Source organism: Echiichthys vipera (assembly GCF_963691815.1).
Source record: "Echiichthys vipera genome assembly, chromosome: 10".
NCBI classification, from domain to species: Eukaryota; Metazoa; Chordata; class Actinopteri; order Perciformes; family Trachinidae; genus Echiichthys; species Echiichthys vipera.
In genome coordinates, this window is record NC_139835.1 from 5,875,911 (window position 1) to 5,892,526 (window position 16,616).

The following is a 16,616-nucleotide window of genomic DNA, read 5'->3' on the forward strand; positions in this document are numbered from 1 at the left end:
GATCTGGAAGAGTCTCTAATTTTGCCCACAGCTTTTTTCACAAAATAAAGGTTTTTGTTGAAACATGCTAGTACAGCAGTGGTATAGACACTGGATATTCTATCAAATTCTGAACAATAAAAACAGTATTTCAGAATAAATCAAGTATTTATTAGTTGTTCTCTAATTTTGATCTGCACTGTACATGTGGACATTTACATCATTGGGACATCTGGTTGGTTATGCAAGGCATAGAATACCACAGTTCATTTCAACGAAAGTTGCTCACTGGGTGCATACACTTAGTTTAATCAGGCTGGTGAACTTTTTTTCTGTTGAGAATAATGACTTCCTGTAGCCTCCCCCAAAAAATATTTACTTACTTACTGCTCTGCCTGACTTTTGAAATGTGATGGGCATACAGGCTTAGATTCTGATAATATAAAAAGTGACTTTGGCTTTGGTTTTTTGGCAAATGCAGGTCAAGTGATCTGCTATTCCAACTGTGGCCACTTAGCCAAAATTGCCTCACAGCTCAGCGCTGTTCCTGGGGGCTTGTTTTATGCACATTTGGAATTCCATCCTCTGCAGTCAACCGGAAAATAAAATGTCTCACCTGTGTGTTTATTAATGTTATAATATGTGTCGTTGTGTGCCTATGGGATGCAAACATGGGAACCAAAACAGTGCTCCATAGCACTAGTGGTCAAAAACTCCACTGGGTACCTTAAACGCAAGCTGTTGGGTCTTCATGCTCAACTGAATATTTAAGCTTTTGTGTAGTAATCTTCTGACTTGATAACAATTTCACACTTCGCAGACCCATAAAGCTTGCTATTGTGCCAAATTGTGCCAATTGAGTGTGACTCTTATGAATTCCTGATTTCCACTTGGTACTGTGTTTACTGTGTATAAGAAATATCTCTATATTGGTTTCTGATGGCACAGCGCAAGCATCCTTGATTTGTTTTTACTGTTCACTCTGTTGCATTAAAGTGTACCGCACATTATACTTCTGTCTCTGATGGTCCATCTGTCTTTGTTTTGAGAGTTAAATCAGACTCTTCAGTCAGGCTGAGAGACGTTTGAGTAATTGAAGCCACTCCTGAGTCACTTTGACTCTGAAAGGTTGTGAAGGTGGGAGGAGTTTTCTCTTGTGCAACAGTGGAGCGGTTTGCCCTGCCGCGACGAAACGACTTTATCAGCAGGGGCTGGAGGGAGCGCGCAGAGGCAGCGTGGGAGCTCCGCACGTTACGCTTGTTGATGTGTTCGATGGTGAGGCGGCACCGCAGCACCTGGACAAAAACCTCCCTGAACTGTCTGGAGGAGAGGTTGTATAGGAACGGGTTGAGGACGGAGCTGAGGTAGAAGAAGCTGTCGGCCACGGGGTGGAGAGTGACATAGCTCCGGAAGTAGGAAGTAGTCCAGCGGGACTTTGGCACGGCAGCCATCATGAGACGACGAATCTGGTTTGGAAGCCAGCACACCATCAAGGACCCAACGATGAGACCTGAGGAAAAGTCAGAAAGAAAGTCAGAATGGGGTCAAATTACTTTGGATTGTAGTCAGTCACTGGATTTTGGGATTAGTAACATAACCCATTGGATTATAAAATAAATGTAATGTATCTGAATACTCTGGGATTACTTTTAGATTACTTCAAAATCAAAACATTTCCATGCAAATACAATTCCTTTTGCATTTTCAGCATGACCAGTTGAAATCAAATCAAACTATCCTTACAAAAACAGTTGTACTGTGTATATTCTATTCTATTCTATTTATTTATTTATTTTTGTGCTCTTTTGTCAACTTTATTGAAACACATTCACGATGGTCAGTGATTTCCGATTACTAGTGAACGCAACATAACTGTTGACAGACCAACTGCTGTCAGCAAGATCACTAACATGCTTATTTACATCTAGCCCGCTGATGTCTCCACAGACACAGATATTGTTAAACTCAGCAAAAAGGAAACAAGTGCTTTCATTAGTGGGTCACATGATCAATTACCATTGTTTTAACTCACTCTGTGATGGACAGGAACTTTAAGTCACAATTTGAAAAAACTGGCAACCTGAGGGAATTAACTTACTTTGATATACTGTACGGATTCAGCATTTAGAATTGGTATCATGAAAAAAAAAAAAAGCTTTATTTTAAAAACATTATAAAAAATGTAATCAAATTGTCCTTGACAATGCATATACTGTATTTCTTTTTAATGTAATCTGGGCTGATTATACTGTAGGTACCTATGTTTTGTAATCTGTTATCAGTTACTACCCAACACCGGGTCTGATTGTTTCTTGGCTGGGTACAGTGACTTCCTGAAGTGTTGTTGTCACTGAGACATTACCAGGCAACAGAGCCAGGCTAATACAACTTGATGTTTGTAGATTAAACAAACAAGAAATAACACATTTGTTATTGAGCTTTTGGTTTTTAGTCTTTATGCTAAGCTAAACTCAAATCTTCTGGCTGTAGCTTCATATTCAATTCAATTCATTTCAATTCAATTTTTTTCATAGTGCCAAATCATAACAAACGTTATCTCAAGACTCTTTACATATAGAGAAGATCAAGAACACACTTATACATGACTTACAGAGACCCAACAATTCCCCCATGAGCAGCAACAAGTTGCACAACCTTAAAAGTCGTCTTATTCAGTGTACAAACACGAGAGGGGTATCGATCTTCTCATCTAAGTCTCTGCAAGTTACTATTCATGTAAGAAAATGATACAAGAAAAAACAAGATTTTATTTGGGTGGTTACAGTTATGCTGTAGTTGTAACATATGTTCAGCAAACAGGCAGAAGTGTATGACCTGTTCACACCCGCAGTCCATTTGGTGCTTTGTGAGTCAATGAGAACAAACTTCTGGGAGTAGAGCTGCAGTTTGAGGGCTGGTAGTAACGGTCACCACACAATGAATTCTAAATGTACTGCTTAAGTCACGTCTCATGTTATCAGAAAACTGGTGGTTGGCTGCCAAGGTCTATTTGGCCCTTTTCCCAGTATCACTGACCATCATTATTTATCATATTGGCCATCAGTTCACCAAAGGGTTTTCCTGGTTTAATCTTTAATAGGTGTATGAACTCCCAGAACCTTCTGCACAATGACAGCCGTTTATTGTGAAGTCTTGACATCAGACTGTTCTCCTCTATCACCAAAGTGTCAGAGCCCTGTGAGTCAGACAGCATCACTCATAAAATCAGGCTCATCACCTGCCAATGTTTTCTTCCACCTAATTCATTTCTATTTCTAACAGTAGCCCATGTGCATATACGCCTTTGAGTACATGATGCATTGTTTGCCACTGATTCACTAAAGTGAAACCCAGTGCAATGACCTCCAGGACGCCGGACGGCATCTGTGACTGCTCAACCGGCCCACTGACTGATCTCATTGGCTGAGTCATGTGCTCACTCTTTGGGAGGACTAAAACATATGCATTCTCTAATCTGGTGTTTATCCATTTCCCCTGCAGTGTTTCTAATGGTAATTACGCTTTGACCAAACAGCCTTTCAACATTTATAAAAAATGATCTGGCTCGAGACATCACATCCAGCAGCGGAACACAGATATCAACACATTTATTTATACGGCATCTGCTGAGGGAATTATTTATCCCACTGTCATCTAAGGAAAGAAGAAAACACATTTGAAGGGCTCTCCTAATAAAGAGTCAAATGTAGGTGGTTAAAATCCCTCTTTAGGTTTGTTTATATGTAAACCAGATTTATCTGCTAGTGTTGATTATTAGTGATCGGCCCCTACACATAGATTTGGGTTCAGGTGCCTTTAACTAAGTTGGAAGTAGTGACTCTCACTTAATGCTAATCTCAAATCACTACAGCCCATGTCTGAGCTTGTTTTTCTCAAAGATGTAAGAGACAGTTCAGGGCCATAGTATTACTGACGCCATGGATATGTCTTCAGTCATGTTGTGGGGATTTGGAGATTTTAGTAGCTTAAAGTGCATTTAAGTGACGTATTTTCATACTTTCTGAACTGTTTTATGTCTCAAAAGTACAATAAATACAGGAAATACTGTCACCTGAAAACTGTCTTGTAGCCTGCATGAAAAAGTGTGCTTCTTTAATCAGTATAAATAGACCTACCACATTTGCAAACCAAGAAATAAGTTGCAGGTAAGTAGTCATGGCAGATTTATTATTTATCCATGTTAGTGGCATGGCTTTATGAATGGCAACGTCAGTCGGTCCACCACTTTGGTCCAGACTGAAATATCTCAACAACTGATGGATTACCATGACTTTATTTCATTATTCATAACCCCTAGAGGATGTATCCATGACTTTGGTGATCCCCTGACTTTACTTAGAGCAGAGATACGCAGTAAACTCGAGGGCCAGGCAGGGAAAGGGAGATGTAAGGCAAAGATACTGCTGGGGATGAAAGAGATACCTGCATGTTGGTGTTCTAAAAGCATCTGGGTTCTAGTTATTTTAATTTGAACCATTGATTTGGCCGCTTATCAACACAGTAAGCAGTTGGAGCAGCAGTTGCTGGAACACAAAGCTTGTGAAGGGTATTAAGGACATTTGACCCTTACTGTCTCATTGAGCCAATTTATGTCAAAGTTCATACCTCTGGGAGTTCAGAGTCACAACTCAGTCATCTGAACACAGACACATCTTTTTAGGTTCAGTGTGACTTAAACTGAATATCATTATCTTCTGTGTCCTTAAAGTCCCCCTCCACTCAAAAAATGTATTACTTCTGTTTCTGTCCTCTGACACTAACTATACCGACTGGTAAATAAGCACATTTTGTCACTAGAGAGGTGTTTTTACATTCCTCTCCTGAATGAGGAGATTTCTGTGCACTAAATTTCAATCTGGTTTTAGACCACGTCATAGTTGTGAAACTGCCCTGCTTAAAGTTTTTAATGACATTTGTGTAACCCTAGACTCAGAATGTGCAGCAGTGCTAATGAAACCAGGAACCCTCTTGCTGTGAGGCGACAGTGCTAACCACCACACCACCGTGCCGTCCGTTTGGAGCAACATGTGGATATTAAAGGATCAGCCCTCATGCTGATTAGGTTGTACTTGACTGACAGGAGCTTTTCGGTGTAGTTGGGCTAAGTCAAGCAATATTTATGTTTTAATAACCTGGAAAGAGTCATCCATGCCTTTATATCATGCAGGCTTGATTATTGTAATTCTTCATATGTTGGTCTTGATCAGAGCTCGTTCTGCCGCCTGCAGGTACAGAACGCAGCTGCTCACCTTTTAACTGGCACTTAAAAATGTCAACACATTACCCCAGTGCGCGCCTCCCTCCACTGGCTTCCCATCAGCTTTAGGATTGATTTAAAAGTGTTATTAATTGTTTTAAAGATTTTAACTGGTTTGGCTCCTCTATATCTGACTGAACTCATACAAGTCTGTAATCCAGCAAGAGGTCTAAAATCATCCAGTGAGTTGTTGCTGGATGTACCTAGATCAAAACTGAATACCAAGGGTGATGGTACCTTCTCTCTGGCTGCTCCCAAACTCTTGAACAGGTAGCCATTACATGTTAGACATGCGGGATCCACGGAGAGGTTTAAGTGTGCTTTAAAAACACTTTTTTCTGGTTGGCCTTCAGATCCACAGGGACTTCTAATCAAGCCTAGTTTTTGTTTCAAATGTCTATGTGCATTTTACATAATATTGCACTGTTGTTTATGACTACTGTAGCCGTGCACGTATGCGTATGTGTATGTATGCGCATATGTTTGTATATGTGCAGGTGCTACACGCATTTGTGTGTATGTGTGATTATATGCATGTTTTCCTGTTGTTTTTGTCTCTGTTCTGTGAAGCACTTTGGATGACTGGTCTTTTTAACCTTGCTATATAAATAAAAGTGAACTTGAACTTGAAACTTAGAAAAACCAATCACTGTCTAATATGTGAAACACTATTCGACGGGGGAACAACTTTGATACAAAACTAGCAAAGACACGTGAACCCTCCAGCTCAGGGTGGACTCTTATTACGTAGAGAAAACACACTGTTATCATAGCTGTCATCAGTACACCTGGCATTGGCATTTAGTCATTGAACTCACCTAATGGTTAAGTAGCTAGCCAATACATATGATACTGAACATACATTAGCAAAAGGGAAAAAGTTGTATATTATTATTTTCTGTATGACACTTTCTGTGTTCTTTGTGACATGTATGAAAATATAAACCTAATCTTATTTAAAGCCCAGGTATAGACCTTGACAGTTTCTCCATAAAACAGACTGACATGTCAAGATTTTATAATTCTTTCTAATTATATACACACATACATATACATACATATATATGTACGTATATGTATATATTGTGTATATGATTCAAGCACCATCAAACCACAGTAATGAACAACATGGCCAATTCTGGACATCTATTCTATGTCCAAACTAGGTTCACTATTTGGACGTCCAACCAAGACCCAACTTGGACGTCATATTGACGTTCATCATTTGGCCTTTGAACTGGGTAATTTTTTTCATTTGGACATCAATGACATCAATGACATCAATGTGCAGGAAATGTACATGATTTCTTTTTTGTTATTTTACATTGTCCTGATTTTCTTCGTTTAGTTTATTTTGAATATTCAAATCAAATTATTTCTGCATATATTTACATTTATCTGTTTTTTTATTTGAAAATGCAATTTGTGGAATATAATTTCATGGTAGCCTGTCCACCTTATTAAGACAGAACTCCCTGACATCAAATACTACTGAGCCAGAAAATGCAGGTCAGGAGCAACAAGCTAATGTTAGCGCCTCTGCTAGCAGCAAAGAGCCTGTTGTTATACATGAAGATGAATGGCCTGTTGTGACTGACAGCTCTTTGACAGCAAAGAGGAGGACCTTTGTGATTAATATTTGGTAGCCTATGATGATATGTCTGCTGCCATTATGATGCTATTCAGAGCAATTTCTTTTTGAATAAAGAAATGAGGGTATTGAATTGTGATTTATTTGTGTACGTGTAGAACTTTACTCCATTTGATTGGAGGTGACAGGTGATACTGGATGAATACAAATGTGTAATGCATTTCCTGTTCAAACTAGCTGCTGAGATACAGGAAAATGAACTGGTACAGAAATGAAACTGGAGCTGAAACCCTGTAAGAGTGCTTTAAGTAAGCTCCATGACCCTAGAAAAGAGCCATATCATTATTATTATTATTATAGAAGTAGTCTAAAATTAGTCTAAATTTGATGTTGAAAAGACGTCCACAAACGACCCCATTTGGACTATAAATAGCCCCTTACATGGAGGTCCCATGAACTTCAACATTGGCGTTACAAAACAACCCCTTTAGTGGACCCAAATTGGACGTAAAAATTACATTGAAAATATGTCAGATTGCGCAGTGGGTGAAAATTTCTTTAAAAAGATAAAACTCTCCATTGAAACCCAGTACTGAAGAAACAGAAAAGTCTAACACAATAAAAACAATTCCCTTCATTGTGTTGTTCAGTAAGGTGCCACGTCAACTCAAATGGATCAAATAAAAAGTCATTGATGATAATGCAATTTAGAGGGGAAGGACATCCATACCCGTTACTGACAGAGTCAAATGAAAGTTTGTGAGACAGAGAAAGGGGGTGAACATTAAGATGGAAACGAGTCATGAGGAGAAGGGAACAAAATGGGAAAACGAGCGAGCCGGGAATACAAAGATAAAAGACACGGAGAGAGACAGAAATGAAATGAAAGACAAAGGAGGGGGAAAAAACAGCCGTGTCCAAGGTTGTCAAGATGTATGATGCTTTTCATTAAAAAGCTTTCATGGCGTTTCAGAGACATTTACAGCTAGAGTGGAAGTTGTGGCAATGAAGTATCAACATTAATTTGTTATTGTGCATTTCATAAAAAATAGTTTGCAGAGGAGCTATAAAATCCTATTAGAGCCAGTAAAATGTGCTTGCTGGTGAAAAACGACCTGTTGGCAGATTTGACTTTTTAACAATGTCATATCCTTGACAATCAGGGGGAACTTTGAATTAAGCTTTGTTCACATGCGCTTCCATCAAATCAGTCGTCAGACTGCACCGACCAAACATGAGTCACATTGTGTTCCAGCATTTAAAGGATCACTGATTAGACTAAAGAGGACACTCCAATTGAAGGCAGTGGATAATGCACTGTGCTCTGGCATTTTAAAAACGTACATGAGAGCAGGTACCATCAGGAAAGGTTGAGTTTTCAATTTGAAATCTGCATTATTTTTTTATCTTTAAACTCTACGGTATTTCAGAAAAATACTGAACCGAAGGACCTAACATCATGTGTAACCGGTTGCTCCTACAGCTATACCCAGTGTTCTGCATTTTTGTGTTTTTAATTCAACACAATCAAACAATTTTACGTTAAAACCCTCAACAGATGTTTACTTCATCCCAATCACAAGCTTTATAAACAGCATATATGGTTCATATTTACCCTTTCCCTTTGTTAGATTATATTTATGAATATAAGTGCAAATACTGGTCCTGTGGCTCCTCTTCGTTTTGGAACTAGCTGATGATCAATCTCATAGTCTTCTGCAAAGTCACTGTCAGACTCTGAGTTTTCAGACATCCTGGAACCTCTTCCTCTACATCATCAATAGATACTCTCTCTTCCAAAATCAATCACAATCACACACATTATTCACATTTACGAGCCCCAGGTCCAGTGGACCCCAACATCCATGTAATATGTAGGAGGTTGTACAGTGAGTGGTCATTGAAAATGTGTTCTGATATACACTCAGCGGCCACTTTATTAGGTGCACCTGGTGCTTAATAAAGTGTCAGTGTGGTCTTCTGCTGCTGTTCCCTCTCTGTAGAAAGTAGGTGGTGTTGTGTGTTCACAGATGCTCTCCTGCATTCCTCTGTTGGAACCAGTGGAGATTTGAGTTCCTGTTGCCTTTCTATCAGCTCCAACCAGTCTGGCCATTCTCCTCTGACCTCTGGCTAAAACAAGACATTTGCACCCACAGAACTGCCGCTCACTGGATCTTTCCTCTTTTTGGGACCATTCTCTGTAAACCCTAGAGATGGTTGTGTGTGAAAATATAAGATTTAATCAAAATCCAAACAAAAAAAACAACCAAGATGCCCATGTCCTTTGTGTGATGATGCAACAAAAGCCCTTTGATTCTGGTTGGTGGAAGGTTGTGGTTTTAATGAAATGTTAATAAAATAAGTTACTGTTGACTTTTCAATATTGAACCAAGACCAAATATAACCACCATAATTTGTTTTTTTTTATCATGTATTCATTATTACCAGTTGGTATGAAGGAACATATATTAAATTTAGGGAATATTTTTGCAGTGACGTTTAGTATTCAACGTACTGCCAGACACAATAAATGAACAATAGCTTCGTTTCCATTTACGTATTTTAACATGTTTTTGAAGTATCGCATTAGAAAAACTGTATTGAAACAGCAAAATTCAAATAAACCAACTTCAACTTTACTTCGTATGCTCGCTATAGCACCAACTTCGGATCAAAACTACGTTGTAGCCTAGCTTATTCCCTCCAAACCAGTTGGCAACATTTCAAACGACTGATTCAAATTCTCTTAATGGAGACATGGCTAATGTTTCATAATTATGATGATAAAAAATGAATCCGAGCAGCATTGCATTGCTTTCAAAACATATTTGTCGCAGCAAAGTATATATAGTATATGAACATAATTTTTACAAAAGTATATATAGTATATGAACACAATTTTTACAAAAGTTACTGGAGATGAAACCAGAGCTGTGTCAAGTGCCCAGAAAGGCAACTCGGATGTTACATGTCCGCTGGGTATAATAAGAAACTTTGCTAACAAGTTATTAGCAGACAGTATGTCACCTGTCCTTCCTTCTGCCCTGTGACAAGGCTGGATTACCAGGTGGGAAAAGCAGGGAACTGCCTCAGGACTACAACATTTCAGGGCCCACAAAGGCCCCTGGGTTCACTACGTGGCAATTAGTTTGAGGTCATTTCAATTTGAATATACCGAATCTCAAGATGGCACCTCCCAATCGCTTACTCTTTCAAAACCGAAAGTCTAGAACCCAATTATATTTGATTTACTATTATATATAGCGAGAGAAAAACCATAAAGTCTTATATAAGAAAGCCGGAATCAGCAAATGTTTTTATTTTCCACTTTTGCTCGATAAAGTGATTTAAATGACTCCTGATTATCATAAATGTTGCTAATTCATTCCCTGCTGCCTAATACTTGATCATTTAATTGCAAATATGTTTGGTAATATGCACTACAATGGGCCCAGGGCTTATTTTTGCCCCGGGCCTAGCTGGTAACTTTGGTGCTGGAACATTGCAGCTTTTAAAAATCCCAGTGGTCTTGACGAAAACTTGCCATCCTTTAATCTCTTATAAAGATTTTATCAATATTACACGCTGATCTAACTCTGATCCAGTTTCAATAAAAGTAAAAAAGTACAAGTAATGAGTCATTTTGCCAGTTAGGTTTGCTGTTTAAAACCTGCATAGTTCAAACTTTTTTTCCACTAAAATGAAAGCGAGATGATGCAGCTTGTTTCTGATTTACAAACAAAGCTGTCTTTTATTATTAGTGGTCTAACTCCATTCAAGGCAACGGATCATGTATGAAACGGCAGTATCTTTCTAGAAGATGGAATCTCTCTTTCAGTCTAGTTCTACCTGCCACGTCGGCTCATTGATCACAGTCTGGCTGCTCATCTGGAAAATTGCCAGTGAGTCAGCGCGGATTGGTAACGTCCCTGCGGAGAGGAGTGTATGCACCTGTGAAAGTGTGTGTTCACGCCAGACCTATGTTGTTGATTCATTTAAAATATTATCATTATAACTCCACTCTTGTTATGCTGAATAAGTCACTGACATCATCAGTGATGTCCCTAGGCTCTCTGACACACACACACACACACACACACACACACACACGCACACTAACACACACACACACACACACACACACACACACACACACACACACACACACACACACACACACACACACACACACACACACACACAGACTTACCATCTCCCTGCAAAATATAACTATCTACTAATTAGAAAGCAATTAAACCAGATTATTGGAAGAATTAATTGTCTGTTTTTGCTGAAATAGGAGTGTGTGATTGTGCTATTTAGTTCTACAGTGCAGTACCAAACAATGTCTGGGTCTGAGAAATGAAGCCAGTCCAAAGTGAATCATTCCGCATAGACCTCCATGAGAAAATGGCCAATTTTATAGCAGAAACAAACATGTTTACAGCCTAGTACCAGAAACGCTTTTGATCTGTATAGCTAGTATCCCCGTTCTCTCCCTAGTTTTTGTTGTCATGTGTTTGTTTTTTTGTAACTTACCTGTTTGAGTTATATTAAGGATTAAAGTTCTGCATAATCAAGGCCTGGCTGCTTTGGCTGCCTTCACTCGTGGCTAACATTAGCTGCTAGCTCTCTGCTCTGCTAAGTGTCACTGACCGTTTGTGTTGTTGGTAGCTACATGTACTGGTGCCTTTTGGGGAAACTTTCATGCAAATATCGGACAAATAATGGCTACTGGACTAAAAGACCATTTGAGAAACAGTTTTCTTTCGGTAAGTGAAATTCTAGTAATATTTTATTTGTATAAATTATAGAATTTCTGTCTCTCAACAGTTAAACTCAAGGTAATAATCTTGCATAGGGCTGTCGAAACAAATACATTTTAATCCCCCCCACACTGATGTGTTGCTGCCGTACACAGGTTAGCCCCAGAGCTGCTGCTAGCCTCCTGCCGGCTGAAACGAGTAACTACAGCCACTAAGAACTGCAGTCTCCAGGCTGCTGCCCACGATGTCCTCTCAGCAAGGTAATTTAGCTAGCTTTTTAGCCTGGCTTGTTAGCCTTTGTTACCTTTGTAGCTTTAATCCAGGCCTCATTCGGGCTGCCTCAGATCCACCACGCTCCACCTCTTTGACCATTTTGGGATTAGCCAGGAGTCAGGCACTACCAAGATGGCAACGCCTGGAGCCAATGAAGGCCACCTACTTTTAGCTTCACTTTGGCTCTCTATGGGTGACGTCATGGAGTCCATATATTATACAGTCTATGTGGCGTACACAAGCCCCAACCTCAGATTTCCTGGTTGATCCAATGCAGAAATGCCAAACACTGCAGTTCTCTGAGTGTCCACCATGTTTCATAATAGAGCAGTTTCTCATTGACCCCCATGTTAAACAGACCGTTTTCACAGCATCATTAAACCTGATTAAGGCCTGGGACAATAAAAAACTTTCTAGTCTGTATGTTTAGGTCATATCTCCATGACAACACTGAGGGGGGGGGGGGGTTGTACCAGGCTAATTTTTATTTTATTGGAGGTTAAAGGCTATGAATAATAAGGGGCGTGGCCTCTTGAGTGACAGCCAGCCTCTGGCCCTCACTTCTCCTTGGAGGCTAGTTGTCAGGATTAGCATTATTGGCATGCTAACACCTTCATCTCGACCTGGACTGTGGTCATTCCTGTGGTGGTGTTTCCATAAGTGACAAGGTGGTTTGCTCTTCGATCAACTGAACAAACAGATGGTTTAGGAACACACCGTGTTAACATTAGCTCTGTTATGCTGATTAAATAGCCGCACTTGCACCATGACTTGCAATACAGCCTGCTATCTATGACACATACACTAGATGCTATTCTGGAGCAGCGGGAGGATTCGGACCATGACAGTCGGTCTTAACAGTCTATGAGCATGGGACTGTGTTGAATATCAGTTTTAATCCATAGACTGTATCCCTGCACTTGACTCCAAGAGCCGGTGTGTTCTCCGCTAGAGAGAGGCAAGGGAGTGGATTTTCACTCCTGTCCCGCTCCTGAAAAAAAACTCGTGCTCCCTTTACAGAATAGAAAATCCCTGCCACCCCCGTTTATCTAGTAGCGTGTGCTGTTAGTCTAGCCCCTGGGCAGTGGTGCTAATGGGGCTAATTAGGTATATGTTGATGGATGTATCTCCCTCCCCCAACGTCACATCAATGCCCTTTTTTGGTCAGAGGAAATGAGGAGGAGACGGACAAGATGGCGAGTGCCACAGAAGATTGGATCAAGTTGAGGGAACGGACCTCAACGGAGAGGCGATGTACATTTTTTATACATTCTATGGGCGTACACAGCACTCTCCAACAGTCTTATCAGAGCTGTATTACTGTACGTTTCCTACAGCGGCTGCTTCACATTAAAAACATTCACTAGCAAAACAGGGTGACTTTTATTGTTTAGTTTATCAAAGACACAAACTTGAAATTAGCTCTCGACACTGCACTTCAACAGAAGTCACCTTCTAACTGGAATAATTACTGTCAACTACACATCACAGGCATCGCCCAGGTCAGAGCAGTGTTCCTTATTCGGACCTATTTTTCTAAGAAACCAGGATAAAAAAATAAAAAAAACTGAAGTATAGAAACATGGAACCAATTAACAGCATGACAACTCCAAGACATGATGGCAAGGTAAAACTCCCTCTGAAGCCTGGGTGCAAACCTGATGAGTGAAATGAAATATTCAACAGCACATTCTAAAATGATCACTTTGAAAACTGGTCTCTTTAGGAAGCATTTTCAGCAGGGCTTGTGTGAATGCAAAATGTATTTCTTAACTCAGGGAGGAACTTTTCAAATAGAGGGCATTACCACATCACCGGTGCCCTTCAGTGCCATGATTGGAATTGGCTCCGTTGATATAAAGTGAATAATCAAGAGAAGTGAAATATTTTCCTACAGTATTTATAGATACAGCCTCACTGAAGACTCAATCTTGTCGGTCCGATTTGATTGTATATTGATTTAAAGTAGGCCTATGTATTGAATCTATAACAATGCCAAAATAACGTGTTAATGAAGGAGAGAGCATAGGAATGCATGGTGAGGGGAAAGTTAAAGAATGAGCTTCTTCACTTGTTTGCTGTGTGATTATGCGACTGATTTTACCCTCAAGTGTTAATTTCAGTCTGCGTAAGTACAGGATTTACTGTAGTATGAGCCGACCACGTACTATTAACTCTCTGAAGCACACTATGTAGATTATGTAGCTTATTAAAAGGTTTTCAGAGAAGTTGGTCTAGTGTGTGTGTGTGTGTGTGTGTGTGTGTGTGTGTGTGTGTGTGTGTGTGTGTGTGTGTGTGTGTTTGAGGTGAGACATGAGTGGAGCAATCAAATCGACTGTGTAGCTAGCTCGCTTAACTGAAAACGTTGGTGACTTAGCACAGTGACGCAGTGTCCTAACAGCAAGCGAGCGTCAAACTATCACGGCCTGTCCCCCCACAGCTGCCCCACACACACACACACACACACACACACACACACACACATGCAGTGACACTTATTTCAGCAGGCATGCTAAATGATTAAATGAGTGAAGTCTAGTCACTTGTAGGCTGCTTGCTGGTTGCCAAATGCTACACGCAAATAAAAGATAAAAAAGTTGTGGCTGCGATTGTTTCCAACTCGTGTGATTCAAACATATCCAAAAGCAAAAAACGAATAATTTAGAAAGAGACAGAATCATTTCCAACATGCACAACACATTTTTGTCAACACAATATTCTGATTCAATCCACATTTGTTGGCGTTCAGCCTTTCAAAAAAAGACTGACACTTGCATGCATGCATCTAACGAGGCGGTCTAGCAGCAGCACCATGAACAACATTTATTCAGCGGCTCTGCAGTGCACATTCGCACCACTATGGCACTGCTCTCACGCCTGATGGAGCCGGTGTTGCAGCAGCCGCTCTGCGAACAGTCAGCATAGTACATGTTCAGCTTAACCTCTCAACACTCATGTTCATGTCAAGTGAAGATGATGTTATAAGTACTGGTTACAAACAGGATTGAATAATGTAGTTAGAGTAGATTGTCCTCAGCGTTATAATCTGACAACCTGACAGACGGCCCTCAGATCTTCCCCTCATTGTGAAAAATATATAACGGAGCGGCCTCCTCTGGCTCTACTTTTATCTGGCCTGTTAAGCTACAACAACACATTTATTTAGGTTTTACAGTGAAATGGGGAGGTTTGGTTAAGATAATTAATCATTTTAACTTCACGATCAGCTGTTCTTCGTCCATCGCTGCAATTTCAACGTATGGAAAGGAATAAATAGAAATGGAGTTTCCGACATAAGTTTAGCTTAAACGTTGCACTGCGTGCGTCAGCAGCCTTTTAGTTGGTTACCGAAAGTTAACTTTCATCATAAATCCACCTCCGCCAGTGCATAAAAATAATATAATCAATAATCAATATACTGCATATTGTAACAGTATAGCTAAAACATATTAGCCAGGAAGCTAACACAGACAAAGTTAGGTTTAAAGGTTCACAGGCACTTGGAAGGTCCCAGACAACATGCTTCTGTCTTCATAACATCTTCATTTTGTATATGTGTGTCATTTAATGCCTTCTTTTTGCATAATGTGATGATCCATTAAAATATGCTGTCTGCGTTCGCTTTCCAGCTACAGTGTTTCAGTTAAAGTGAGCGAGCCATAAAATCCACTAATTTCTCAATCACAAACACACACACACACACACACACAAACACACACACACACACACACACACACACACACACAAACACACACCATTTAAGCAGTAGGAAATTTGTAATATGTGATGGAGATAATGGCAATAAAGATACATTATTAAATGTGAGCCAAGAATAACTGTAAAACTAAGGAGTTGAAAGATAATAAAAATAATTAATTTTTTTATGTGATTTAAGGGGAAAATGGTTTTTGCTTTGTTTTTATTGTATATTCATATTACTAATAAACTTTTTTTCAACATTTACATTAGCTTTACATTTTGTCATATTAAAGTACATCATAAACAGCATAAGCCTATGTGTTTAATGACCTAACAGTGGAGTGAAAAAAAATACAAACCGCCTCTTTGGGCTACTGGTGAAGGAAATGAAACTAAAAGAAAAGGTCTCTGTCTGAAATAAGTAAATGATCTAACAGCCATCTCATTGATCTGCTAAGATTTTCTCCTCAGACATTGGATAAGTGCTGAAAGTCTGTCCTGTGGAAAATAAACAGCCTGTGATCAAGGCAAACATTTTCAAAGCCGGCGACAGCGAGGACAAATATCCCTTGAACCCACACACACTATCAGAGGAGAGGAGACAGAAGCACCGTGGATGATTTACACCCGCAGAGAGAATAAAGGAGCTTTTTGTAGATTGGAATTTTGGCTTTTCCGCTGCATAATAATGAGTTTTGGAGGTGCCAGATGGGTGGGTTTAACTCATAGGCCAACTCAGATAGTACCAATTAAAAAAAACATCCTTACTCTCAAATAGTCGAACATCGTCTGATAATTCACTAACATTTTCTGGTATAACTTGTGCTGTCCTTCACGGCAAACACCCATGGAGATTAAATTAAAGCACCAAGAGGGATTGCAACAAAAGGTCAATTAAAGTTCCTTTCTGCTATTAACAACTCAATTGGCTTCATTACTCGTTATCCACAAAAGCTTCTCAGACTGGTGAAAATCTAAAGTCATTGATGAGTCTGTCAGGCACAAAGAGCGTGATTTCATCCACCAACGC

At 39.7% G+C, this 16,616-nt stretch overlaps 1 protein-coding gene across 1 annotated transcript in view; it reads right to left on the reverse strand.

The window, feature by feature from the left end:
- Window positions 1-986: 986 nt before the first annotated feature.
- The window catches only part of LOC310953134 (G-protein coupled receptor 39-like), a gene marked incomplete at both ends in the record, with an annotated part of 39,376 nt that continues 23,746 nt past the window's right edge, over window positions 987-16,616 (reverse strand). Inside the window, one exon of the mRNA XM_083922072.1 lies at window positions 987-1,489. Coding sequence (XP_083778198.1) covers window positions 987-1,489 — 503 coding nt within the window. The remainder of the gene's footprint in view (window positions 1,490-16,616) is intronic.